Below are 26,902 nucleotides of genomic sequence, written 5' to 3'. Positions count from 1 at the left end.
GCAAGGGCCCCGGGCCGGCCGGTGCCGCCGCTTTACAGCCCTGGGAGGACCGGCCGGCACCCCCGGCCCGACGGTGAGGGGAGCCGAGGGGTCGCGGCCTGTCACCGGGCTTCCGTCCACTCCCTTCGTGGGCCCCGACCCGCGCCGGTTCCTGTCAGGGCCCCTCACGGACGGCCGCGGCCCCGCGCCCTCGGGACTCGCCGCGGTGTCAGGTCCTCACAGAACCTCGTCTCCACCGCTCTCACCGAACAGGCAAAGCCCACCTCAGCCCAGGCCGCGCTCCTCCCCCTCCACCGCCCGCAGGGTCCCCGCCGCCCGCGCGGCCCCGGGAGGGGCAAAAGCGACGCCGCAACCGCCTACCTGGCGGAGGGCCGGCACGGGCAGCGGTGCCGCCGGCTCCCCGGTGGCGGTGCGCGGCACGGCGGGCGGCGCTCAGGCAGCGGCCATGTTGGCGTCACTGCGTCCGGCACGTGGGGACGCGACCCTCCTCCTACCCACAATGCTCTCCCGACGGCTGGCCGCCCGGCCGCCATGGGGCGCTGCAGCGCAAAAAAAGCCTATTGGCAGCGGTGGGATTCGAACCCACGCCCCCGAAGAGACTGGAGCCTTAATCCAGCGCCTTAGACCGCTCGGCCACGCTACCGCCATACTATAGTTGTTTTCGCCGCCGCATTTACTGCAGATCGGGGTTCCCCTACACTTTCCCACCCCTCATCTTCACGCCCCATCCCAGCAATCGCTCTCACTACGCACCCTTCCACCCGAAAAATAAAATACCGCGGGTTTTCCCACCCCCGTCTGCCAGCAGGCGCAATGGAGTCCGGCGCACTGCCACGTGTACCCGGACACGGACATCATCTGCGCACCCCTGAACCTCTGAAAAAATAAACCCAAACCCGATGCATTTTAACTTTGTGCTCCAAAGCTACAACTCACTGAAGCTGGAAAGTGAAAAGCCAACAGACTTTATGGTTGGGGGGTTGTTTTCCCGCTTGCAGCACAGGCACCCACGTGGCAGCCTGTAGTAGCAGCAGTAGCCAGTACAACTCTTGTGAAAAGGGGTAGTAGCACAACTTAGCTGCCTGGTGTCCCGTGAGGGTGCCCTTAGGAGCCTCTGTCTATATTTTGCCTGAAAAGCTGGTAAATTTTCTTGGGGAATTAGCGTCATTCTCACCACAAAGACTAAATGCAGCTCGATGAGCTGCTGTAGTTGTAGCAGTTCATTTAAACAGGATAGATAAATAGTTCATTTAAACCTGCTGGACCCCCCAACAGCCTCTGCTCGCCCACCTCCTGCTGCCGGTGCCTGCAGCCCCCGCGGGGCCAGCTCTGCCCAGGAGCTGCTGGGCATCGGCTGCCAAGAGGCTGCAGCTTTGCACAGTCTTGCTAAAAATTTAATTCACTACCTACAAGTACTGAGGAATAACAGCACACGTGTGTAAGCGTGAATGGGAGCCTCCATCGCTGCTGCAGCATCACACCCTCAGTTCAGCACCTTTTCAGAAGGATGTGGGCTTTTTTTTGATAACAGAGGGAGCTGATGCTCCTTTGATGACCCTGGCTCTGCAGAAAAGCAGGAGTTTCAGGGAGGAGAGAGGGCAGTCAGACCTCCGTTGGTTTCACACAGCAAGTCACCCCATACCTGGTCAGGCAGAAAAGTTTAGGGAGTGAGTCTGATTTAGCCGTCTCCAAGCACTTGTCCGCGCAGCAGTAGACAGGGGGTACCGTCCACAGCCCACACAGTGTGTGTGCGTGTGTAAGATGTGGTGTGCAAGAGGCTGCGTGGAGCACATTGTGCAAGTGTTTTTCTCATTGCCAGGGCTGCTTGGCGCCACAGGTCCTGTTGCCCAGGCAGCAAGAGGTACCAACACCTGCCCAGAGAAGTGCTTTTCTGCCCTGCCATGGGCAAGCTCAGCCTCTGACCCTGAAATGTTTGTGTGCCTGGCCACAGAGACACTTCTGAACACTGGAGAAAGCCTGTGTACCCAAGATTATTTGCATCAGCCATGCGTGACACTTAGAGGGGATAAGAGCACAGGTCACCGCTCGGGGCTGGCAGTTGGATCAGGAGGTTTCTCATTTTACCAGTGTGAGGTAAGATGATGATTATGGGACTTTTTCCAAATTAAAAGAATGAACTTACAGAACTCAAAATATAGCACAAGCTACTAGCCTCATTATATTGCTTTCCTGAGCACAGGAGTTAACCAGAGAAGAGCAAGGGCCCAAGACTTGTATCGATTATGTCCACCCTAGGGACCAGGCCTGATGGTCACAAACTTATGAGCTGTCCCCATGAAGTGTCCAGGTCCCCAGCAGTGGGAGGCATGTGAGAGATGCCCTGAACTTAAACCTGAGAACAGCCTGACCCACCACCAGCAGCACTGCCCCTCAATCTGCCGGCCACTGCCAGGGCCAACAGGCACAAGCTGGAACATAGGAAATTCCATCTCAGTATGAGGAAAAACTTCTTTAAGGGCGACAGAGCCCTGGCACAGGCTGCCCAGAGAGGTGGTGGAGTCTCTGTCTCTGGAGATATTCAAAACCCACCTGGACGCGTTCCTGTCCCGCCCTGCTCCAGGCGACCCTGCTCTGGCAGGGGGTTGGACAAGATGATCTCCAGAGGTCCCTTCCAACCCCTACCATTCTGCAATTCTGCGAATCCAGCCTGAGGTTCAAGCAAAATCCTCCCTTTTAACATTCAGAGGAGAAGTCCTGATCTGGCCCACCTAAACTACACGTGTGTCTGTCAGCAGCCACTCTACTCTCAGAAGTGAAAATATACCTGTGGGGAAGACAGTGAGATTCAAATCAGTCCCACAGGCCAGTAATTAAGAAACAGGCAATATTCTTATTTACACTCTATAGGCTGTAAGTGTTGGCTGTCTCCAATGCTTTTTGATGGATGCTATCCTCACTTCCTTTGTTACACTTGCCAAACGCTCCAGCTCTTCGTGACACCAGCTATACCTAAAGACAAGACTTGCAATGCCAAATTTCACCTTTTTAATCTTAGTGACACTGCAGTGGAGTGAAGAGGCTCTGCTGGGGCTTTTTTGTTGAGAGATTCTGCCATTACAAAGTGCCTTTGCTAAAGAACAATCTCGTATTGTTTAAACTATACAGGTATAATAAATTATACCTGCCCAAATAAAGCAACAAAAAAGCACCAGTAAGAGCTCCATTTTTAACAGTTAAAAAGGGCTGCTATCAGACAGTTTATTCTTGAACAGAAAGGGAAATAAATCTTACTGAAGATGACAACGTATCATTAGTTATTGTAGCCATTACAAAAAAACTCTCCCACATCGAATCATAGAAGCCAAGTATTTTCATTCTTTTCTCAGGACTAAGCAAAGACTGAAGGCATAGGGATGCTTCTGTAGCAGTCCTGCAAATGAGCACTTCAGTCCTTACATCTTACTCTGTATTAGTTACAGACACAGCAACTGTAATTGAGTGCAGATAAAATAGCACATCAACCATTTAGTTTTCTTGAGGAAAAGACAGAGTTTCTTGGTACACATCTAGTTACTTCCTCCCAGTTAGTTACTTTTGACTATTGAAAGGGAAAGAAATCAGGGATGGAATAATAAATTTTCACATTTCTTAAAAATACAGATTTTCATTTATTCATTGTAAATTGATTAAAAATACAGCATATCGCAATATATTCCAGAAGTCTGTCAAATATATAGCTTTTCTCTACAAAAGAATGTTATAGAATAAGTTGTACATACTTCTGTAAACCATTTCCATTTTCAAATTACTGACAGTCCTATTTATTGAATAGCTAAATAATATGATACCACCTTCGGAGAGAAGGTAGTCTACATCACTGAAAAAGCAGTATTTGCAAACAAAGTATTAATCATAATTTTTTCACTGCGCTGCGTGCGCACTTACATACCTGATCTACAGAGAACTGTCAGCAACTTTAGCAATTACTGAATCTAGCAAATCAAACTACACCAAAAGGTGTCAATAATTATACTCTACGTTCCTTACACATTTTGGATGGGCACATTCAATCTCTCCTCCTCCCTACGTGGTTGTTGGTGGTATTACACATGCTTCCTTCTCACGAAGATCTCTAAGGCTTGGCATCAACACCTTATGAGGAAAACAGATCCTTTTGTCTGATTTTGTTGTACTGCCTACAAAGCATAGGTTCTGCACAAAACACTCTGACTAGTCAGCTGTCTTCAGAGGTGAATGGCACATTACTCTTTCATTGAGAGCCGCTATTTCAATGCTATGAACTGAAAGAGAAAAAAAGCCACATCCAAAAGAAGCTTTAGGCACCTAAAGCAGAAATTTGGATAGGCACGTAAGACATCCATCTGACTTGCAATCCTACAAACTCTGGTTTTATTTCAGAATATTGGGTCCAAAAAATCTGGTTATTTTAGTACCTAGCTTAATCTCTACCTAAGCCCAACTGAGATCTAGAAATTAGACATTCCTCCATTAATGGGTGAAGAGCTTCACCTTCATTCTCAAAACAAGAAATAAAATAAAAATAGGCCATGAGCACTACTTTCCCACACCCGCTGCATTATACAGCAAGATGTGGACACGTGTTGCAAGGCTACTCACAGCTACAACTGCCTGGTGGCTACAGCACCCACCCAGAAGTACAACATCCAAGGATAACTTTTCCTTCTCTCCTAAAAAGGATGCAAATCTTCCCATCTCACTTCCTTAACCACTAGGGTATCAGCTCTTTCAGGCAGCAGCAGTTACTAACATCATGCTTGGATACTCTTTAAACAGTGATTCAAGATCCACTTGCCAGAAAGAGAATAGATGGGGAGCACAACTTTGGAGCTCAGTGACGGGAACTCACACAGGAAAGGAAGAACTGGTTTCTGTTCCTTGAACAGTTTCTACATTTTACAATAAATTAATATTACTTGGCTATGCATGCAAGAAGTCCCAAAAAAATCAACTTCATCATCTAGCAGCCTGCTTAGTTTTAAGTGTGCTCTTAAAAGCTTGGCTAAAATGAGGCTGGTGAGCATTATAGGTCAATTCAGCACCTCACAGGGGGTGCCCCTTATTCATATCAATTTACACCCTCAGAAGACTGTAAGGCCAAGGCAGCAAAAAGTTTCCATCTTAATCTCCTGCAAAACAGTCAACCACAACCAAGAAATAAGAACAGCTTCAGTACTAGCCTTATAGATGGCACAGCAGCTTTGGAATAAAATACTGGATTTGGAAGAAACTTATGTCTATGCAATGATAATTCAACCACCACATGTATTTGTCCTCCCATTGCAGGTTAGAATTATGCAAACAGGACACAGAAATTCAAGTGCTTGAGGATAATATTGTTTTCTCCTTTTACTCGGCAGTTTTCTTTAACTGATTTTTAAACCATTCACACATAAGACGCTATTTTAAAAGATTTTTGAACTAGATAAATTATTTGTCTTCATGTAGAAATAGATGAATCAACATCCTCTAACCTTTTCAAACGTCGTTCTGGAAATGGTGGAAAATGTATTCTCATTTTAAGTGAGATGATCTAGCTTCACTGAGAATTGAGATGTCACTGTAAAGATAACTTTGTATTACGTATACATTACAGATCTTGCTACTGTACATCATTGGACAAATACAATGTAGGATCAGTACAATTTAATACAACTCAGTTATTATATGGTGCAGGGTGTAAGCCCTGGATGAGAGGGGTAGCTGGATGCCTCACCTCATCAGGAACATCAGTGATTTTCTGATGGTAAAATATGCAGTGTTGGTAATGAATACAACATATTTCATCCTGAATATCCTCACTGACAATTTGAAGCATCTTCCCCATCCCTACCCCCTCCAACTGTAAGGATTCTATGTGCAATTCGTTTGATAAGAATAACAGAAGTGCCCAATGACACCAGCATAATAGAATGGGACTACTTATTAAAATGAGTAGCTGCATGCTTAAATTGAAATTTACATTCACATGCAAATTCGGTGAGATACACCAAAAATGACGAAGAAATGCTGAGAATTTAGGAAAATGTTTTTCTGTATGTGGGGAGGAGAAGAAAAATGTAAACACGCTGATCATTTGCTGTGTAAAAAACAGGACATGTGAAACCTAAACAGACATCAGCTTAATTTTTCATCAAAAAACCTAGGCCCCTCAGGTCTAACAGTTAAAAAAAAAATACAGAAGGTCAAGTGTGTCTGTATTACATCTTTAAAACACTAGCAGAAGTACACTATGGCACCCAACATATCACTTACATTTGGATTTCCCCCCCTCAAAAAACCCCCCGAAAACTAAAATACAAAAAAAGAAACTGGTAACACCTCATAAAAATATATCTTTTTAGCTGCAAATGCAGCAAGTCTATAAAAAAAATTTATATACAAGAACTGCTTAATTGCGGTGTCACTCTTCCATCATCGCCCAAGCCTCTTCTGCTTTTTGGTAGTACTGATTTGCCAGTCTGCCTTTCATGGCTTCCATTGCTGCTTCTGCTGCTTCTGTGTACAGCTCACCTAGGGGAGGAAATAGTATCAGTTATGTTGACAGGGTAAAGAAAAAACCGCCTCTTTACCCTGAAGCAATTAAAGGACAGAAAGAGAAACTGAGGTCAAACTACAGGAGCGGATGTATGGGTGTATTTTAATACTGTCAGCAGAGTTACATCAGCTGAGAATCTGGCTTTTGCTCTTCAAGTTGAACGTTATATGACTGGCTGCTGAAGGCTCTTCAGTGTATTTGCAAGGAGTGGAAATATGACCGGCCTGTAGGAGTCCCCTGGACACCTGTGACACTGAGACACCTGCCATGTAGATTACACAACTAAGACAATGTTGTGTCGGGCCTGGGAGTCATGGTGTAACCCAATACAAGCCACAACCTGCAGTTCAGTGGCCTCACGGGGAGCGAAGGTTGCTTTCGAGTGACTCAGCGTGTCACAGGATTCGGGCTGGCACTGACCACTACCCCTGTCACTGGGAAGGCCTCTTATTTGACTGTTTGTAGCCTTCTATCACCCAGCATCATTACAGCTTCACCTACAAATCTGAGGGTACTGACCCTCTGTTTGTTTTATAACAGCTGAAGCAGGAAACGTATTTCTGAAGTACATGCTGGAGGAAAAGGGAAGGAAAAGCAGGATTACTGATTACAGAAACAAAACGAGGCCTCACCTGATCTCTGTGGATCCTTATTCAGGTGGAACCCTCCTGTCATTAACATCTCTGCTTCCCTGGCCAGGAGCAGATACCGGGGCTCATCCTGAGTGCCATCATATTCACCCCCCTCATCATAATCGGTCATGTTCAGTGCCGCGTTGTACCAGTACAGTGCCTCTTTCCAATCCTGTACTCTGAAGTTAAAAACAATTTTTGAGGATGGTTACCTTCAGAAACAAGTGTACTTGCATTGGAGATTCAGAATTCAATTTTGTGCTAGCTTCTCAGAGCCTTGATGCTCTCCAAGAATGCAAATGTTCTCATGGAAGCTCACTAACTCTGCACTGCAGCATCAGGTCACTACATCAAATGAGGTTGGGACCACTTTATGCAGTAATTACAGAGGAGAAAGTATCAGGCTGAAATGTCTGATCGAACTCCAGAGTCTGAGCTTTCATTACTAGTCGTACAGTTTTGGTCTGGAATTTATATTTGTGAACATAACTGATTTAGAAACATTCTGAAGTTGCAGAAAGTCTTGTTTCATAAATACTTTAAAACCAGCAATTTTCATATTGAGAATGCTCAGTGCATTTCTGTGAGAAGTTTAGTGTTACCATTGCCAAGAGTTTCACTGTTGTGCAAAACAGGTAACAAAGACATGCTACAATACAAAAGCAGAAACATCACTATCACCACCTGTTATATTTGATATTTAAGGAAATTAGTATTTGTCCACTTTTTAAAACTCATCTAAAATGCTAAAAAAAAATAAATATATATCTAACCAATATACTGTGTAGCCTTTTAGCAAATCACAATCTATTTCTTAGTCACAATGCTGCTCCTATCCCTCCTATCAAAATAGGAGTGCTGGCCAAATTAAGAAAGACTTACTGAGGTAAAAGCATTTTTAAACTTCTTAAAACCATCCTTAATTAAAAGTAACATCCTCAGCATTAAGACTGTGGTCCTGTGAGATTTCCACTCCTACTGTTATTATGAGAAGCAATAAAGGCTACAACTGTGACAAATACTTCATGCATCTGACTGCATCTCATCTATAGTCACTTTACAACTTCACCTAATTCTCCTATTCTACACCATCTTTCATAGCTTAATTAGAAAACACACCCCACTTTTTAAAAAAAACTATGCTTTAAAAAAATCACTAAGAAGGAGACATGGCAGTTGTAAATACTTTTCACTTAATCTTAGGGTACTACCTCTCCAAAAGATCTCTTGTGTTCATTTGTTGTCAATGATCCCAGGATTTTCAACTATGCAACTCCCAGTGATGTCAAGGGGAGTTTTATCATCAACTTCAGAGCAAAAATACTTGGCCCTTATAGGGCAACCTCAGCTAAATTCAAACATGCAGGTGGATCCAACACACATGCAGGTGTCCAACAGCAGAAAATTTCTGATATCATGGCTTACACCTTGCTTTTATTCACACCCGTGTAAGTCTGAAGAAATTCCAAAACACTACTTCATAGCATTACTGACATAACAGCTCTTTACGTGAATGAAAAGACACGCATCAAGTGCTTCCTCCCCCCGCTTCCTCCCGTGGAGTACCACCAAGTTAAGTTACTCGGTCATGCACAGTACCTGTCTGAACCAAGATTTACACCTGTATCATAGGCTCTTGCTACCAGAATCATGGAAGGCCGGTCTCCAGCTTCTGCTGCTCTCAGCAAGTAATCAAATCCTTTGTTTCTGTTCTCCTTTGTGTCCTAGTAAAACAAACAAAACCTCTAAAATGCATGTTTCTAAGTAAAACCATCCCTTCCTTCCTCTAACACTAAATGCAGTTTCTCCAAGTCAGTAATGGCTGCAAGTGTTTAGCATGTCTGAGAAACAGGCCCAGCCACAAAAAACACCTGAGCAGCTGAATAGTAAAGATCACTCAAAAAAATTCCCAAAGACATGCAGTAATTTGCTGGCAAAACCAGGAACAGGCAGCATTTTTTGCTGCTTTGTCCAAGCCCGTAATTACGAAGTTACCCATTTTCTCTGAAGAGGCTACAAAACACCTATGATTATTGTTTTCTCTCCATTTCCCGCTATTCTTATGTTATTTTTACAATCATAGAATCACCTAGGTTGGAAGGGACCTTTCAGATCATCTAGTCCAAGCATCAACCTACAATGGACCACAATTCTGCATTTTGGCATTTTCTTTGATATTTTTGTTTACCTCCAGAGTGACCTCAGAAAGAATGTGATGTGGCAGCTGAGAGCACATGAGTCCTAACCCAACGATGGCTTCCAGCTCCCCACAGTCTGCAGCATGCTCCAGGTGAAACAGGGCTGACTCCCGATCCCATTCCTTGTCTTTTTCACAGAAACGCCCAGCTTCGTGATAACGAACCATGGCCAAATGAACCTAGAACACAATTGCACAGCAAAGAGACACAAGTATTAAATCCAGATCTGATTCTTCAAAATCCCTGTGCCCAGTTTGGCCCAAACCATGACATTTACTTAGGCACAAAAATACCTCTCTGAGGTGACTACTTAATTAAAGCTAATTGTGTGCCTCTCTGCGACTAAGCAGAGGACTAGTCTGATAACACACGGACTCGGAGCCTGACTAGTGTCTGAACAGATTAAACAGGCAAAAAGCAAAAATTATAGGCAGGGCAGCTGCCTCTCCAGTTCTGTAAGCTTGGACACATACAGCTTTACAAATTTGACTAGTAGAGACAAGAGACCTAATGCAACCACACAGTAGCTGCCACAACATCTTCCCACATCGGTGTGCCTCAAGCAGTATCCCAGCAGGTTGCCACACCAGAGGACCAGGTCTTAGGGTCATGTCCCATCAGATCCACTAGGGCCTTGGAGGCCTTTAGGAGGGAGTTGTAGTTTAAAGCACCCAGCTGGCAACTGCCTAACATGCCAGACAGCAAGGCAAATGGCAGTGACCACGGGCCACAGACTTATGTACCGCAAGTGCCCTCACAGGGAAGGAACTAACCTGAGGCACAGAAAACCAAGAAGGTTATCCAGGGTAAAATCCTCATACCATTGAAGCCTTTATTGTCAGTGGTGGCAGGACTTAATTCCAAACATGTTGTGGGATTCTGAGATTATTTTCTCCTCCCCTGCCCAAGGGAAAGGCAGGTTTCTTCTCAAACCAAAGGGTCTGAGAATGTCTGAAGCTCTCAGGATATTCAGGAAGATCTACATCGTGTGTTTTGAGTGTGGGCTTAACTCCATACATAAACCCAGACTTAATTTACATTTGCATTGTCTGGGATAGTCTGGAGTAAGATGACCATTTTTCAGGAGCCCAACCTTGCCTATTTGCAAGGTATGTGGGTCAGGCACACCATATCTGTCCCACTGTATCTTCTTTCCTTCGTCTGGAAGGAAAGATGAACCAACAACAAGGTCCTCCCCAAAGAAGCCCAGACATTGCAATTCATGGGTTCCTGAGCTTAGATGTCCTTTATAAAATACTATTAGGTGACAGAAAGCTATGTATTTTCACCTGCACGAATAACTCATGCAGGGAAACACCTCTATGTAAGTAATAAATACAAGATGTTTCTTTCCAGTTGGAAAGAACAGGATTACTGGACCCATCCTACCTTCCCAAGAACTGATTTCCCAATTTTCTTTTCAAGTTCTAGTGCATTGAGCCTCTGAATTTCCTGGGCAACACAGGACGGTCTGTGGATGTGGACTCTGGAAGAGTTGTAGAGATTCCACTTCTCCACACTGATCTGAAATACGGAATATACTATTATTTCTATCCAAAATTAAAATTTACGAACTATTTGATATGGATTACCATCCAGCAATCAAAGCCTCCATTAATATTATTACTGATTAGTAAATACTGTAATTTAAAACACGGCTTTTCGAAGTCATGTTAGTAGCTGAATAATTGGTTGTTATTCTTTGTCAAAGAAACAGAGTAAAGCCCTTTTTCTAATCCCAACATCAAGTATCTTCCATAAGTGACAGCAGCGAAGCAAAGCATTAAGTTCTGAATCAGAAAAAAGGTACCTATAAAAACAAGCACCTGAATAGTCACACTGCAAGCACTGTGGTTATCCATGCACAAAAAAAATTAAATCCATGCTTTTCTGGTCAGAATTTCAGTTCGAAACATTTTAAATGTTGCTTGCATTCTAAACTCTAGAAAAATTAAAATTTAACAATGCAGAAGATGATAGGCAGATATATGTATTGGTGTTTCTCAGGACGTCCAACACGAAAAAGAACAAACAACTTTTCAACATCATGGGTGAATGGGAAATAGTAGCCAAACGCAATCCTGTCAGAATGAAAGCCATTGGAGGTACACAGGGGAAGCCCAACAGGGAAGGCTACCGGCACAGAATTTCAGTCTGTTAAAGCTGTTTCAGCTTCCTGAAACAGCAACATATAATCATTACAAGCAAATTCTGAAAAGTGTATCTAATTAAATCATTCACTCTTGTCAAGCTCTGTTCTTTCTTTCCTTGCAGAATAGAGTTATTTGTTTAAGCCACAGAAACTAATTATCACAGAAGCTACCTTTTGTAAAAACACACAAGGAGGTCTGGTCTTCCCTATCTCGGTTATATACACAGTGGAGAGAGCTCCTGTCATGTATTTCAAATGGTGCATGTTTTAAAAAAATCATCCAACCACGTATAGGACACAATTCCAAAAATACAAGTGCAGAAAGGAAATATCATCTAGTTAGGCATAAAAAAAAAAGTCCACAGAACTATAATTAAAGTGAGAAAGCTATGCATAGTCACTAATTTATGTTAGGGGTCAGTTACAGAGGTAACAATTTGTTTATAACATTACTTCTTTAACTGGAAAATAAAAACAAAACAAAAAAGGAAACAACATAGAGTGGTAAGTTAATAAACATATTCTGTAGCTGAAAAGGAAGGAAAATGACATCTGATTTAGTGATGTGAAGTTAGATGGCAGATGAGCGGAACAAAGGCCAAGCAGAGAGGCAAATTCATTGTCTATGAACATTTCTGCCTTATTTACCCTTGCAGAGCTTCCCAAACTGTCTTCATCAGATTCATGTCTTCGGTTGTTGTTTGAATGGCCCTATGTTAACGTAAAGATTTGCATAATTTAATTTGCAGCAACTGATGTGTGCTAGTTACCCCTCTAGACTATTCTTATCCAGCAAAATTAATAGTGACAGTGACCAAAATAGTTTCCACTGGATTCTTTTCTCTCAGTGATACTGCATTATAAAAAGAAACATACTGAAATGGTAAAGAATATGACACATCCATTCTTTAATCCTGTAAAGTGGATATCCCATGACAAACACCTTGTTGCTTCGAAGGTGACAAAAGGAGTGGTATCTTTGGAAGCAGTATTCTCTTTTCTATCTTCTAATTAAGTATCTAGTTAAGAACTTCAAGTCAAAAAGCATTAATTTAAAAGTATGTATTTTAAAGGAGTTACCAACTAACCCACAGGAATTCTGAAGTTTCATATTATTAACTGACAACAACATTAAGTTCTGTGATATCTTAAGCCATATAAAGTCATAGAAAGTAGAGAGGGTAAAAGAGTCTGAAAGTAGACCACGTTCATGGGTTCCACATGACAAGAAGTTGGCTACCTTTCTCAAATGCGATACAGAACACTTACGAAAAAACCCACAACAATATGCAATCAAATGTAATGTTTGAAATTAAGCTCCGTGTTATAGTCCTTTTCCTGTAAAAGTGTCATTAACATTCCCAAGACGAGTAAGTAATTTTGCAAAATGTGGGAACTTCTTTCCAGCTGTTTCCTCTGTTTACGAAGTCTAGATCAAGAGGGATAAAAAATAAGATTCCTCTACAGAAACACTTCAAGTATGAACAGGCCCAACTCTGCTAAATTCTTACCCTCTCTCTATGATCTAGATCTTCTTGCTCACTTCTCTTTTCACTGGGATATCCACTGTCTCCACCATTTTCAAAATCCTATAGAAGAAAAGAACAAAACATCACAACATTAGCGCTATCCTTTGTAAGGATCTCAGCTTGATATTTCCCACAGAGAAAACCTGCTGGTTCAATAAGATATGTTGGATGGATATATTGGATAAAAATTAATGTATACTGTCTTGGTTTCAGCTGGGAAAGAGGTAATTTTCTTTCTAGTGATTGCTATGAAATAAATGTCAATAATGCATAATGTTTTAGTTATTGCTAAGCGATGTTTATATTTTTTAAGGACTCTCTTCAGCTTCCCATAGACTCTGAGAAGAAGCATAGACAGAAAGATGGAATGCCCAATGGAATATTCTGTACCACAGACATCATGCTTATTATATAAATGGGGGTCGGCCGGGAGGAGTCTGCGATCACTACTCAGGAAGCTACCAATTCACCGGGCAGTGAGAATCACTTCTGTCATTATTATTATTTTCCTTTTCTATTATTGTTTCTATTCAACCTACCAGTTTCTTTTCCCTTCCCCTCCTTTTCTCCCTGCCTTTTTGGGGGAAGGGGGGAGAACTGCATGAGCAGATAGTGTCCTAGCTGCCAGCTGGGGTTAAACCATGACATATGTTGTGTTACCTCTGACAGACAGAGCAGGACTTACTGACCCAGAAGGTACTGTCCAAGTTTGTGTTCTCTCTTAGATATGTTAAAAAAAAAAAATCAAGGACTCACATACTTTATCAAACGAAGAGTCCACTAGTTTTCAGTCTTCAGTGGTAGCCAGTTAAAAGATAAAACAGTAACTGACAGCCCCTAGCAGTAAGGCCACGGTGTTGGAAAATTCCCATTGCAAACTTATTGCACTCTCTTCAGGTGATGTTTTCTAACATCCCACAGTACCAGTATTTGCAAAGACCTAATCAGTGGGGATTCTTTTTAGCTTTCATACCACAGCAGTGCCAAAGACACAACATGCAGGCAGGGGAACAGACACACAATTTCATTATCTGTTAAAATACATGAGATGCAGATAAATTTCTGGAGTGAAAAAAAAAGAATATTTTAAAATAAAATGTTCTTCCTTTCTTCCTTCATTAGAAACAGCAAATGCATGCAGGTAACACGACCTACAGCAATGAAAGCAGGCAGAGCACTTTTACTGAACAAAGCCTTCAGGCAGTCCTTTAAAGACAGATTTGTTAAGGAACTGTGATCTCATGTTCTGTTGGAAAGACACTCATAGACACTCACCCTTTGGTTATCAAGCTGATCATAGTCCTTGTGAACCAAGTTATCCACTTCATTGAACACAGGCCAATCTAGGAAGAAAAATATTTGCGTCTTATTGTCCCCTCAAGGATAACATGCTTGAGGGGAAAGCTCTAGATACCATCATGTTACTGCAGTTTTTTCCACAGAAGCATTTGTGCATTAATTATCTACGTAGAAGTAGTTTTAGTTTTATTTCTGCTCAAAGAGGAATGCTAGAGACGAGTATTATGGACTAAATACCACACGCTGCTGTGTTTAAAACCAGCAATATAAAATAAGTCACTGCCAAACATTCAGGAACGCCAAGGAAGTTACTTATGAGGCTCACTCACTGAGCATGTCCATCTTTTGGCTGTGAGGGGTTGCTGAGGAAGGAGAGCAGGGTAGAGAGTCAAATGCCACATCACTCATGCTTTCATCTCCAGAGTTTTCAGACAGGCGGAAGAGCAGAGGAGGCCGACTACCAGAGACTGTTCTCACCCGGCTGCTGCCACATTTTTCCTCTGTGCCACGGAGAATCGTCTGAGCAGATTCCTTGGCAAATTAACGAGAAAGTCCCATGAGTAATGCTTCTCTGTATTGTAATTATTACCACCGCCCCTACAAAGGGAGGGGTATAAATACACACACATATACATAACTACTTGTTTTAAAGAGTTCTATAACCCAACAAAATATCAAGTCCTGGCATTGTTACAGAGACAGTTCTGTTTAAGACTGAATTTCATCCAAAGCATTTCATCAAGTCTCAGTCCCACTAATATCAGCTGAAACTGACATCAGTTAAAGATGGGCAGTTTTATTCTTTTTGTCTCCCCAAATTAGGTTTGCAAGATATGAAACTTACTAATGATTTCAGCATTCAAAGATATACTTGGTCCTAAATATACATGTGTTATAAGGTTCCCTATGCGTTAAAGCTACAGTATTAATTCAGGGACAAGTGTGGATAAGTCAGCTTTAAAATGCTGTCTTTTAAACTGCAACATCAGTGATTAAGGTGGTTATATTTGCCATTTAAATAGCATAATTGAGTTTAATTTACAGGGCTTTTAAAATTAGAATAAACCAGCTATACTGCTTAGTTACACTTTTTTCATCAAGCACTTACAAGCAATTTTTTATTACAATCCAAGGCATCTTTCTCTTTGGATGAAAGATCAAATGGTGCAAGCCCCATGCTTTTGCAAATCTTGTTGCAGGAATGAGAATGAAAGAATAAGGCCATACCTCGAACACCTACAGCATTAAAAAATAGTGAAGAAAGGGGTCACTCAAAGTTTTTATGACAGTTTACTTACTAAAAGCTAGAAGTCCCAAAGCATTTTCTGAAAAGTCAAAAGAGAAAAAAAAGAGAATGTGCTTTGTAGCACACACAGCTCAACCCACTTCCATTTTACTTTAACACCTGTAAGGGCTTTTCACTCTCTCTACATGAGAGAGTGAAAGGAAGACTGCAAAATCTTCAAAAGCTATGTATGTATGGGATATAATAATAAATAAATTTGGCTGCATCATTGAGAAACACACCTAAATTTCATACTGCCTACAAAACTTGCTGTGTCCTATGAACAACTTCACATATGGACACTTGGAGCTTTAAAAATATGCAACGCTTATCTCTCCACATTCAACTGTATCCATTCCTGCAATGTGGCAAGGAAATTAAAGGCCATCACTATTGCTCTCACATTGTAGGAAGAGACTTAGCTTCATTACTTGTTTGGTTTAAGAGCAGGCCAGGAGACAAGAGTCAAGATCAGCTCTCATTTTAAACCCGCCCATGCACGACAGCTGCCCTGTTCAGGAACCCCATCTGTTTGCAAGACCCTCAGATATGTGCCTGCTCACTCAGCCATGTAGTGGCTACGCAGCAGACAGCTGGCAAGAGAAAATAAGAATCCATTAGCATGTGAAACAGGATCATTGATTTTACCTAAGTTGCCATCTCCAAAATCTGTACCATTCTCTGTATGGATCTGAGGGTCCGTGTAAAGATCTCCAACTCCCTGGATATCAACAATAATGAGTTGGTGTCCTGAGCGCTCAAAGGTGAAGTGACTAAAGGCCTGGAAAGAACCATAGAAGATGTTTGAGACAACGCTCCCTTCATCTACTGAAAACAGCAACACGTATTCACCTCCTATAAATGGGCAAAGTCTGATAAACCCATCGTTGAAATATAACCAGTATAAACATCATGGTGAAAGCAACGAGAGACTTCTAGTCTGTAGTAGCTTTTAGCATGTAGTAGATTGCTTCTCCAACCTGCCCCCACTCAGAGATGGGCTAAAAGAGGTAGGATGAAGGCCAGCAATGGGAACGTGCACGGGAGAGGAGACTACTTTGTTCCTCCCTCCTGTACCGGAGATTCTGTTTTCCAATACAGTCTTCACCTTAAGAAGTGGGGTGAGCAGCCTAACAGAGGGAACAACAGTGGGCTCTGAAGCCAGTGCAGAATCACTTCTGCATAAACATCCTGTCTGTGCCAGTGGATCTCCAAGCTCTGCAGCCCTGGGACACTGCTTCCTTCTGCCAACAGACAAAGCTCTGCCACATTTTGGAAGAGGAAAAAAAAAAAATAAGCAAGCACCCCCACAAATTCTCCTTCCCCTGCTGGGGGACCCTCCACCTCTGGGCAGTCCCTCTGAATGGCTGACCTGGCTCTACATTCACATATCAGATACTGAAATGCAGCATTTCAAGAATCAGGTATAAAACCCCCTTCTCTTTGGCATAAAGCTGAGACATTAGGAATCTTCTGGGAAGGCCTCCAAAAAAGCGCTGCCAGGCCCGAGGGAGGTGACGGGTGGTGATAGACAAGCATTTTAACTGCAGCAAATCTCATGGAACATTTTGTTCCCAACCTGTGAAAGCATAGCACTGATCCAGCGTACAAAAGACATCCCAGAACATAAACCCTCTGCTTACATTAAGCATCATGACAAACACCTTAAAAATACCACAAAAAAATGAAAAGAGCAAAACCCTCAAGCTCCAGTAAAACCCCTTTGCTATGCTGATGACTTTGCATTTTTCATCAGTATTTTAAAGTTCTTTTACGAGATCCAAGAATCATTTGAAATCTTTACTTGTATTTCTATACGCAATCTCAGATTCACCTAGAGGTTGTAGCTGAAAAAACCCCCAGATGCTTGTATGCAAATGGACTAGATGTGTAGTTACACGAATTGGGTATCTGCCACCTCTTTTTGTATATTACGTGAAGAACCAGAAGATTATTTAGGACATAGTACACAAGAGGTCTCTCTCCCCACCTTCATTTGAAGAGAATTTGAAATATGTTGATGCCTGCAATTATAATTGAGTGTCAAAGGGCTTAAGGTTTCCAAAGAGTATTAACCACGTTCAACTCAACTAAAATCAACAGACACTGAAATGGAATAAAGCAGCCCTCAATGCTTGAAAGAGCAGGCCCCAAATAAGGGGTAGACACACTGCAAAAAGAGAAATTAATTCGGCATTGTACTGGAGAGCCTGCAGTTTCCTTTCTTGGCAGTAATGCAAGACCTCTGGACAGAGCCAAGAAATTCCCTGCAGTAGACTCTATGGAAAGCATTAAACAAAGCCTCACTTGCGGAGTAAGACGAATATTGTCGTCTCGCACAAATCCGGAATTTGAGTTGTATTTGATGTATTTGCCCTCAATGTAATGTTCCAGATGAAAGAGAGGCTTTCCAGGTCTGTTCTTCATTTCAATTATACAGGTCTGTACTATATCCACCTGGGGAGGGAAAGAAGATAAACAATGACCAACAGAATACTGTCTTCAGATCAAAGTGTGTGTGAATCCTCCAGCTGTGAAAACTTTCCCAATGGAAGAAGCTGAAAAATTGCACAGATCTCTCTGTTTGACAAGAGGGCGGGGGAAGAGTCACGTGCTGCTTAGGTTATTGGAAGAATTCCATAAATTAAAAGCAGCCACTTCAAAACAGCTCACTTCCGCAAGAAATTCCTCTAAAAAATTCTTAGTAAATGTTGGCTTTCTATTTTATTTTTGTTGGTATCTTAAGAGTACACTGCAAAGAGTCTATACTCATAGAGCAAAACATACAGTAACTACTGCACAACTTGTAGAAACGCCTCTTCAGAAAAGGACTGAAGATTTCTACCATTCAGGTATTTCTGTATTCCACCTCACTTCCTCCCGCTGTCCCAGACACATTCCTAAAGGAGAAACCATCAACAACTCTCACTTTACCTACATCTCTTCCCCTACATGTCATTTAAAACTTCTAGATTTTTAGATTCCTCTCTGTGTGCTTCACTCTATAACTCACTTTGCTGGTGTGAGATAGGTAGTTATTAACCCTCATATAGAAGGCAATGCACATAGTCCACATACCACATACTCAAACGCACTCACTCATTTTGGCTATTAAATTGCTAAGGCGCCCACCCTGAGCCATACTTCTTGACCCAAGCGTCTTGTCACGTGTCATGCACAGCCTGCAGTACTGGAGGACAAGAACCAAGATACCTCAGTGCATGTACAGCACCCCTCCTACAAGCTGCCTCTTCCACTCATTTGAAGTCATAGTTACACTCAGGCATTCAGTACTAGCTGTGGATTAAAGGGACCTGACAGCTTCACTGATACGTACTACGGACGTACTCAACAAAGAGGAGCTACCACCTGGGAGTGAATGACAGTTGCAGTCCCTCATCCCTGCACTTTAGTTTCTTGTCTTTTAAGAAGCGGATTGCTGCTGGAAGTGGTTTTGTTCAGGACACAATGGCTAGCTTTGACCAGCAGCTATCCAACTTATGAACACAGAAAAGTGCGAAGCTATGTTTAGCACGGACCCCAGAACCAGAGATACAGTCAGCAAAGCAGTGGAACCACCTCTTCCCGAATCCTACATGTTTACGCACATCTCTAGCACAGAAGATGGGAACTTCTCTTGATACCCTGAGCCTTGTCTGATATTCCACACACCCAGGAGTTTCACGCATCTTAACACTTTGCACTGAACACAATGTGCTAGTATTGTCACTGAGATACCTAAAGGAAACAAAGCCACAGTATCTTAATCCTTTGGAAAATTCTTCACCACTTCTCAGAAATCTGTAGTTTAATTGCTTCGTAAAGTTATTAAGGTTTTCAGCTCTTCTTAAAAATCAATGTTTGTTAGGTGTTTACATAGGTTTACAAGATTGAAGAATCTACCTTCCTGGAGCACTAACAGTTAAGTGCTTGCTGAGACTGCTACTGGCAATAAATTCTGTGACATCTCTGGTTATCTCAAAAGCAGCTGGGCAAATATCAAAAAGAGCAATACAAACACCATTTTATTTTGGTCTTCAGTCAACAGCTGAGAACAGTCAGACATTCACAAACACACAGCCTCTAAACTCTGGAAATATAAAGCAATTTCTGCATTTACTTCATTAAAAATCAGCTACCATTTAATGGAAAACAGTAGCGCAGAAGAATCTATCTAAGCAATTAAATTTAATGGAGTGTGAACAAGTAATTCCCTGTAAATTAATTTGAAAAGTAATCCAATAGGAAAGCAAGACTGCCTTTTTGCTTAGCAAGATCTTTGAACGTACCTGTTTTGGTGGCTTGTGCCGGTTGTACTCTTCTCCCCAGAGTTTTGCTTCCATCTGAAGTCGGACATCCTCAAAATACACATCCCTGCCCACACTCTCTATGTACTGCTTGGCAACGTAGTTATAGGCACCTTTCCAGTTCTGCGTGTATAAGAAGTTGGACAGCTTCTTCCTGAAAGACAAATCAATCATTGGTTAAAGGAAACCCAAGAATTTTAATTCGATCTTTCCCATTTCTTTGCCTGCATGGACAGAGCCAGGCGCTGAGGTCAGCATTACCCTCAGTCATTTACCAGATATTCTAGCTGAAAAGTGAAGCACAGGTAGGGGGCAAGGGAAAAAGCAACATCCTGTATGAATGGCTGGGACATGCCAAAGCCTCCTCTTCTCATTTTCTTTCCCTCCCTGCTCCCCTGAGACCCAGAGTATAAAGAGTCAGTGCCACCACAATGCCCTGTTCTAATGTCAACAATTATTTTCTGCAGAAATGAACAGGGACTGGCCTTTCAAACACAAACTGAGAGGAGAAACCCTCTCCTGTGGTAAGAGCAAACCGCTGCCTTGTCAACACACAGGGGTTACTACTCAGTAGTATGCTCCCATGCGCCCAGAAGCAAAACTGCACCTGACAGTTCTCATGATGTAGCTTTTAACTTTTGTTGACATGCAATACTTTAATCCACACATCTCTCAAAAGTGTGTGTGTGAGGTAGAAAGACTTTGCAGAAGTTGCCACTCAACTCAAATGGGGGGGACACACAACACGGACCAAACCCAAACCCCCACTTATCAAGAATTCCAAAACAGACAGAGCCTTCTTTCCTAGAGCAGCTTCCTCTCCTCCCACAACCCCCCAGACAACAGCTTAATTCAACAAAGAAGATGGCAAAAAGGTATAAAATCCCTCTACAAACAAAGATAAAGCCAGCAGATACTTACGTTCTGAAACACTCACGCATTGCTCCACGGCCAAAAGGCTAGGGGAAAGAAAAAAAAAAAACAAATCCACAGCATCGCTATTTCCACAAAGTTAATTTCTAACCAATAAGAGACGCAACCCTGTCTTCCCCCTTTATATCCTGCAGAAAGCAGCTCTCAAACAGGCTCTATACAATATCTGTCTACTCAAAGAAAAGTGAAAACCCACTAGCAGTGTAAGTAGTAATCTGGGGAAAAGACATTGGGAATAAGTCCCTCCTTAATATCCCATGGAGCAGACGCGATATGTCTTTTAAAGAAGCTATCTAAATTCTCTCTGTAGTTTGGAGTCAGCTCTGTTGCGACTGCCCAGAGAAGCTGGCTTTGCAGACCTCATGCTCTCTGCATTTAGGCTTCCATAGAGGATGTGCCAAACAGAGCATCACCTACCCAGATGCCAGATACTACATCAGTAACACGGAGCAAAGCAACTCCGACGCACCACCCACCCCATGATTTAATTGGGAAGCAACAGTAGCTTCCACCCTCACATACCAAAAATTCAGTATAACCTAAGAGCAGAAATTATTTGGAAGGACACAAAACAGGACTATTGCCAGGCAGGGAGATGAGGCCAGCAGGAAACGGAAGGGAGATCACTGGGAAAGGAACAAATGCCTCGTGTTGCTGATGGGGAAGGGCTGACTCCATGTTCTACTCTACTTTGGGGAGAAAAGGCTGTTGGGACACCAAAACGTAATGGACAAGCTGAGGAAAAAAGAATGACATTGAGACTTCAAAACTTCTATACAAGGGTTTTCCATCTTGCTGACACTATTCAGTAACAGAAGGAAATGACAAATCTGGCTGCTAATAAACATGAAGGACAGCGTGATCTTACTTGTGAAGCCATCTTGATGAGGACTTCATCTTCAACCCAGTCCCCCGTAACTGCATTGTACCTGCAAAATCAGGAGATGTGCATCTTAGAAAAATGCAGAAGGAACCCAAATCCTCCCATCCCCAGCACCTGTCCTTCCTTATCTCTCTATCTGACTGCTAAGAAGTGCTGCCACCACTCCAACACAAAAACTTGTAGTCTTCCCACCATACTCTTGCCCTCCTTACTTCGGGTGGGAAAGAAGAAATATGTATAGCTCTTTGAAGAGACACTGAATCATATCGACAATGAACAGATTCCACTACAGAAGCTAAACTTTTGCAACACTCCAAATTAGGCGTTATCTGTTTTGACATTAAACCTCCTTTATGATGCCTAGGCAGTACGCTAGGGGCATAAGGAGCTTTACCAAACCCTACACACTGGACAGGTTGTCTCCCCAACCCTGAGTTTGTATAAACTTGGTTCTGGCTGTCGACGCTGCACCAGCTGTGGCTCTGAAAAACAGCGGCGCCAACAACTGCCCAACACCTGGAGGAGCAAGTCTCTGCACAACCCTGTGATAACACAGAGCATGACTGTGGTTTCTCCCCACCCCCTTAACTCCCAACACACGAAAAGCCAAATTGAGAACCACAGCAGTTGAGTCACCAACACATGACTGTTTCCAGACTGATTCCCCCGACCTCCACTGAGTACTTCATGCATGCAGACACCCCATATACCCCCTTATCACCCCAGTTTGCAGCAGACAAAAAAGGTGGAAATAGGTATATCAGGGACATCTCTTTTTAACAGGGTATTCGAGTAGCCCTAAACCAATATTATCATTTATTTGTCTTTTAAAATATGCATACTATTTCAGAACTGTGTGGCTGACCAGGGACAGATGCAGTCTACGGGAAAGAGCACTGCGTGACAGTGTTATGTGATTGGAAGGGAGGCCTCCCAAACACTGATCCTACGTGATAATTAACTGGCCTCTAACTCCTACCCCTTCCGCCCAGAAACCCGTGTCAGTAGGGTAAACGTCTTGGCAAAGCTGTGCAAGCACTGAGAATAGTTTAAGGGCCAAACTCAGTTTCAGCACGTACACCATGCTGAGCTATTCTGGGCTTTATAAGGATTTAAATTCCAGCCACATGCAGCAATACCGCATAGACAGGCAAGGGTGAAACTGCTATTTTTGGAAAGGCAGAGTGTTATGTTGCCTTTTTTTCCTAAACTATTCAAACTAAGTATGCTGCCTCTTTATTGGGATTCATTTCCTTATTAGATTAAGTTTACAGCACTGATAAATCAACTAGAAAATACTTTTTAGCCTTGTTTCCTGTCTAGATGGTGAAACTCACAGATACTATGTACATGAGAGAGAGAAAGTGTGAGACACTGATTTGCCAAAAGGTTTATTTTTTTGATGACAAACAGTATTTATGTATTCCTGGGAAATTCAGTTAAGTCACTCTCACTTTGGGCATTATTTAAAGTTCTTCAGCCATGTAATTACACATATTCTGCCCAACAAAAATACAGCCCTTACATAAACCAGCACATTCTGTTTAACATCAGTATCAAAAGCAGAAAGACCCACAGACCTGTAACGAGTGGCTTGTTCCGTCTCAACATCCTCAAGATGAAATTCTGCCCACGGATCAGGCATGTGCTTAGCTTTCTGAATAGCATGTTTCCAGGTTTCCTGAAGAAGTTACAAACTGGCAGGTTATTTATAAGCAGCAGCAACTCACAACAATGGTATTTTCTAGAGCACATCAAGATCCCAACGCTATGAAGACGTGCAACTACACAAGCCCCCAAAACACTATTCAGAGCAGGGACCAAGTGGTACGGAAGAACACGCTGACATTTTATAGCTTCAAGTATAACGAAACATAATTCAAAAATATAAAGCATCATATTTTAGTTCAATTTGCACTGTCGTAAAATTAACTGAGAACAGAATCTGGTCTAGTATGTATCAAGTAAAATTTGCAAAATCTGTTGTAATTTGCAAGTATCTTGAACATATGCTGCAAATAGTGATAAGTCACACTTCAATGATATTAATTCACTTTTACTGTTTTGATTTTTAACTTTTTGTAACTAACAACATATGCTGACAGCGTAAACATAAAAAAGTCCATTAACGATAGAGCAATATGGACAAAGAAAAAAAATTTCTCTAAACCCCAAGGCCCCCAAATTATGCTCAGCATAAGAAAGAAGAAATCAGAATGTTGTAAAAGTCAATTATTATAACAATTCCAGACAAGTTGCTATTTCAATCTCCACCAAGTCAAGAGTAAAAAAAATCAAAGGATTTTTCTGGAGTAAAAACAGTCTTTCTCTACCAGCCAATTTGTATGCTTTTCTCATAACATTTTGATCCCCCTCTTTTTATGTTGTACTGTTCCAAGAGAACTGGAAATATGATCTTGTGATGTGCCAAAGACCTTCTGCAAGGTAAGCAGGAGAAAAGGCCACTCTGCACTCGTGCCAGTAAAGAACTACTCAGCTCTGAGATTTTGTTACTGCCTCTCCGACTGAATTTCAAGTATGCAGAAACAATAACTTTTAAAATATTGGTGTGGCTTTTTTTTCCTTTGGAAATACAGTATAAATTGATGTCAGCAACAACATAAAGAAGATTTTGAAGCAGCTGCGCATTTAATTTGTTCATGTTTTTTTTTTATTTCAGCTGTAAATATGCACACCTTGCAAACAATTTTAACATCCCCCTGACAATAAAGCCACACAATACTACAGTAAATAAAACAAGTTTAAAAGACAGTCTGAGAAAGATTTCCTACATGTTTCATAACAAAATGAAGTTGTCTCAGATCACGCAATGATACACATTTCATATGGAGCTGGGAACTTCCATATTTGAATACATATGAAAAAAATAGTGAGACAGAAACAAGTCCAGGCTTAGTCAATTATCGATGTATAATGATTCTTGAGTAGGGTCCCTCTCCAAAAGGGTGGATCTGTGTCCATGCTAGGTAATGATTTAAATAAATTCATTACTTTTGCTTGATCTTGTGAGGTGCTTTGTACAAAAGCTGTATTCTAATCTTCAAACAAGCGGAAGTTGGACTTCATGAAATGGTACTAACAGTGCAATTTTTCTCCTGCTGTAGGCATGTGGCTGCCATACAGACTAAGAGGTGTTCTGCATCCATTCTGTTCTTGCCACAGTAGGAAATACTGTGAAGAAACAGCTACAGATATGCACTTTAAGTGCTTTAAGAGAAGTGATATTTCAGGGTAGAGAACAAAATATGGGCATTATTTCATTTAACAGGTATCTTTTTTTAGTTTTGACTTGATGACTTTTATGGGCTGAGGCAAGCAGTTCTCCCAACCAACCAAATCACAAACAAAAAAAGGCCATAAAAAGGAAAAAAACCACCAAACAAAAAATCTTAATGCATCTATTAGATACTGTGTTCACATTTTCTTTTTAACCTACCCGACTATGGTCAACCACAGAGCCGTGCTTAGAACGATGCTGTGTGTCATTCTAAAGGATGCACGAGAAACATAAGAGTAGGAAAATACATGTGATAAGACAAATGATTGACAAAGAGTCTCTGTTCTCTTTGTTAATTAAAAAAAAATTTTAAAATTTCCACTTAAAAGCCACTCTTCAATTTATATTTCTAATTTAAGTTCATTCTTAGAACTTCCATGAACAAGCCTAATGAGGTAAGTTAGCAAGTTTTTTTATTGGAAAATATGCATTAAAAGGGTCTTGCCTATTAACTAGTTAATTAAACATTGCTGAGTTCTGTTTAAAGGCAGCGAGTTAATAGTAGTTCTTCTATCTGTCTCTACATTTCATTATTAACAGCCACATTGCCAACTTTAGGCTGTGACAGGTAGACTCTGATCAGACCAGGCTGCAGTGGTTTAAGATGTTGTCAGTCCTGGCTGGCTGCTTCACTCTGCGTTGGAAGTCACAATTTCTGCAGCTTAAGCAGCAGATGGAGACTTGCTCGCTCCACATCTCAACCAACTGCAGTTTATCTGTGAGAGGAGCTAAAAATCCAAGTTAGGCCTTCTGAAGCCCAAAGCACGGGCACATATATTCTACAGAAGCAACATGATAGCTTAGGAAGGAGGAAATAATTGCAATTTCTTAAGTCCTTATCAGTTTTATCTCAGGCCATGTGACTCATAACTCGCACTGCAAACCCAGAGGCAAGTGTTTAATACATGCTAAAATGTACACACAAATTTAGACTAAGCTTCCTATCGCATCTTAACTTGCTTAGCATAGCATCCACTAAAGTGTGTCCCCTTGTCTATACTAAACTTTTACTTTTCACCTTCCTTAGGAATATGACCTTTTAATGTAAAAACGGGGGGGAAAAAATCTTACTGCAGACAAGACAGTTTCACTTTTAATGTGTTACTTAATACGTTAGCTGACTGAAATAAACCCTCTGGTATCTTTTCAGGAAAAGGCATGCATTAGGCATAACCAAGATTTTGAAGTATCTTTTAAATAAATATGTTAATGTTTATAACAAGAAATGCATTAATAAAACACATTAAATCCCATTCTAGACAAAAATCTAAAAGACATGCCAGATTAGCACAAATGGTGCATATTTGGAATATCTAGTCTATAGAGTGAATGTCACTTGCTTTCTTGAGGCTCCACTGCCTGTGGGTTGGTCTCCCTTTGCCTGTCCTGATATGTGCAAGGGGAGCCACGTGGGACAGGACACACTGCCAAGGAAGCACCAAAGGCCCCTCTGACCTCTCTGCAATGCTGTGATTGCTGTTCATTCTAAAAAGGTCAGATACTGCTCCAGTATACCATCAGGAACTACTGCCAGTGTGACACTTCATATCCAAGCACAAGAGTCAACATGTTCAAAGCTCCCTGAGAAGGAACTATAACTGGAAAACCTATCACTACAATTTTATCATTTACAATTTAATTTGTCCAAATAAAAATATTATCGATTATTAACTCCCCTTGGCAAAATTCCAATTCAGATTACAAGAAGTATGATCTTTTAAATCTCCCAATCAACGTATGCCTTTTTTAATGGTTGGATCATAATGGCAGTGAATTGTTCACCTCAATTCTGCTGCATTTGTAGATTAAGATCTCCCACTGAATTAAAAGGGACAGTAAGCAATTCAA

At 41.8% G+C, this 26,902-nt stretch overlaps 2 protein-coding genes and 1 non-coding gene across 13 annotated transcripts in view; all 3 read right to left on the bottom strand.

Annotated features, from left to right (window-relative positions):
• The window catches only part of POLR3E (RNA polymerase III subunit E), a 30,685-nt gene extending 30,201 nt beyond the window's left edge, over positions 1-484 (bottom strand). Inside the window, exon 1 of the mRNA XM_054212340.1 lies at positions 361-484. The gene's annotated coding sequence lies outside the window, so the exon portion shown is untranslated. The remainder of the gene's footprint in view (positions 1-360) is intronic.
• A 77-nt stretch (positions 485-561) lies between these two features.
• Positions 562-643, bottom strand: TRNAL-AAG (transfer RNA leucine (anticodon AAG)). Its single transcript has one exon. It is a non-coding gene; the product is annotated as a tRNA-Leu (tRNA).
• Positions 644-3,605: 2,962 nt separating this feature from the next.
• Positions 3,606-26,902, bottom strand: part of EEF2K (eukaryotic elongation factor 2 kinase) — a 30,974-nt gene continuing 7,677 nt past the window's right edge. For 7 of the 11 annotated variants that reach the window (XM_054211466.1, XM_054211465.1, XM_054211462.1 and 4 more), the window contains 17 exons: positions 25,214-25,264; positions 23,337-23,437; positions 21,742-21,802; positions 20,862-20,899; positions 19,923-20,094; positions 17,941-18,090; positions 16,282-16,414; positions 15,457-15,584; positions 14,678-14,879; positions 14,325-14,392; positions 13,032-13,109; positions 12,169-12,231; positions 10,758-10,892; positions 9,359-9,547; positions 8,770-8,894; positions 7,171-7,349; positions 3,606-6,513 (listed from right to left, as the gene is read on the bottom strand). In XM_054211466.1, coding sequence (XP_054067441.1) covers positions 6,404-6,513; positions 7,171-7,349; positions 8,770-8,894; positions 9,359-9,547; positions 10,758-10,892; positions 12,169-12,231; positions 13,032-13,109; positions 14,325-14,392; positions 14,678-14,879; positions 15,457-15,584; positions 16,282-16,414; positions 17,941-18,090; positions 19,923-20,094; positions 20,862-20,899; positions 21,742-21,802; positions 23,337-23,437; positions 25,214-25,264 — 1,983 coding nt within the window. In that variant the 3' untranslated portion in view covers positions 3,606-6,403. Of the gene's footprint in view, positions 6,514-7,170; positions 7,350-8,769; positions 8,895-9,358; positions 9,548-10,757; positions 10,893-12,168; positions 12,232-13,031; positions 13,110-14,324; positions 14,393-14,677; positions 14,880-15,456; positions 15,585-16,281; positions 16,415-17,940; positions 18,091-19,922; positions 20,095-20,861; positions 20,900-21,741; positions 21,803-23,336; positions 23,454-25,213; positions 25,265-26,902 lie in introns of all 11 variants that reach the window. The other 4 variants (XM_054211470.1, XM_054211469.1, XM_054211473.1 and 1 more) reach the window with 4 other exon arrangements.

Source organism: Rissa tridactyla, chromosome 8 (assembly GCF_028500815.1).
Source record: "Rissa tridactyla isolate bRisTri1 chromosome 8, bRisTri1.patW.cur.20221130, whole genome shotgun sequence".
Taxonomy (NCBI): domain Eukaryota; kingdom Metazoa; phylum Chordata; class Aves; order Charadriiformes; family Laridae; genus Rissa; species Rissa tridactyla.
Note: the sequence above shows the minus strand (reverse complement) of the source record. Positions and strands in the feature narration are given on the sequence as shown.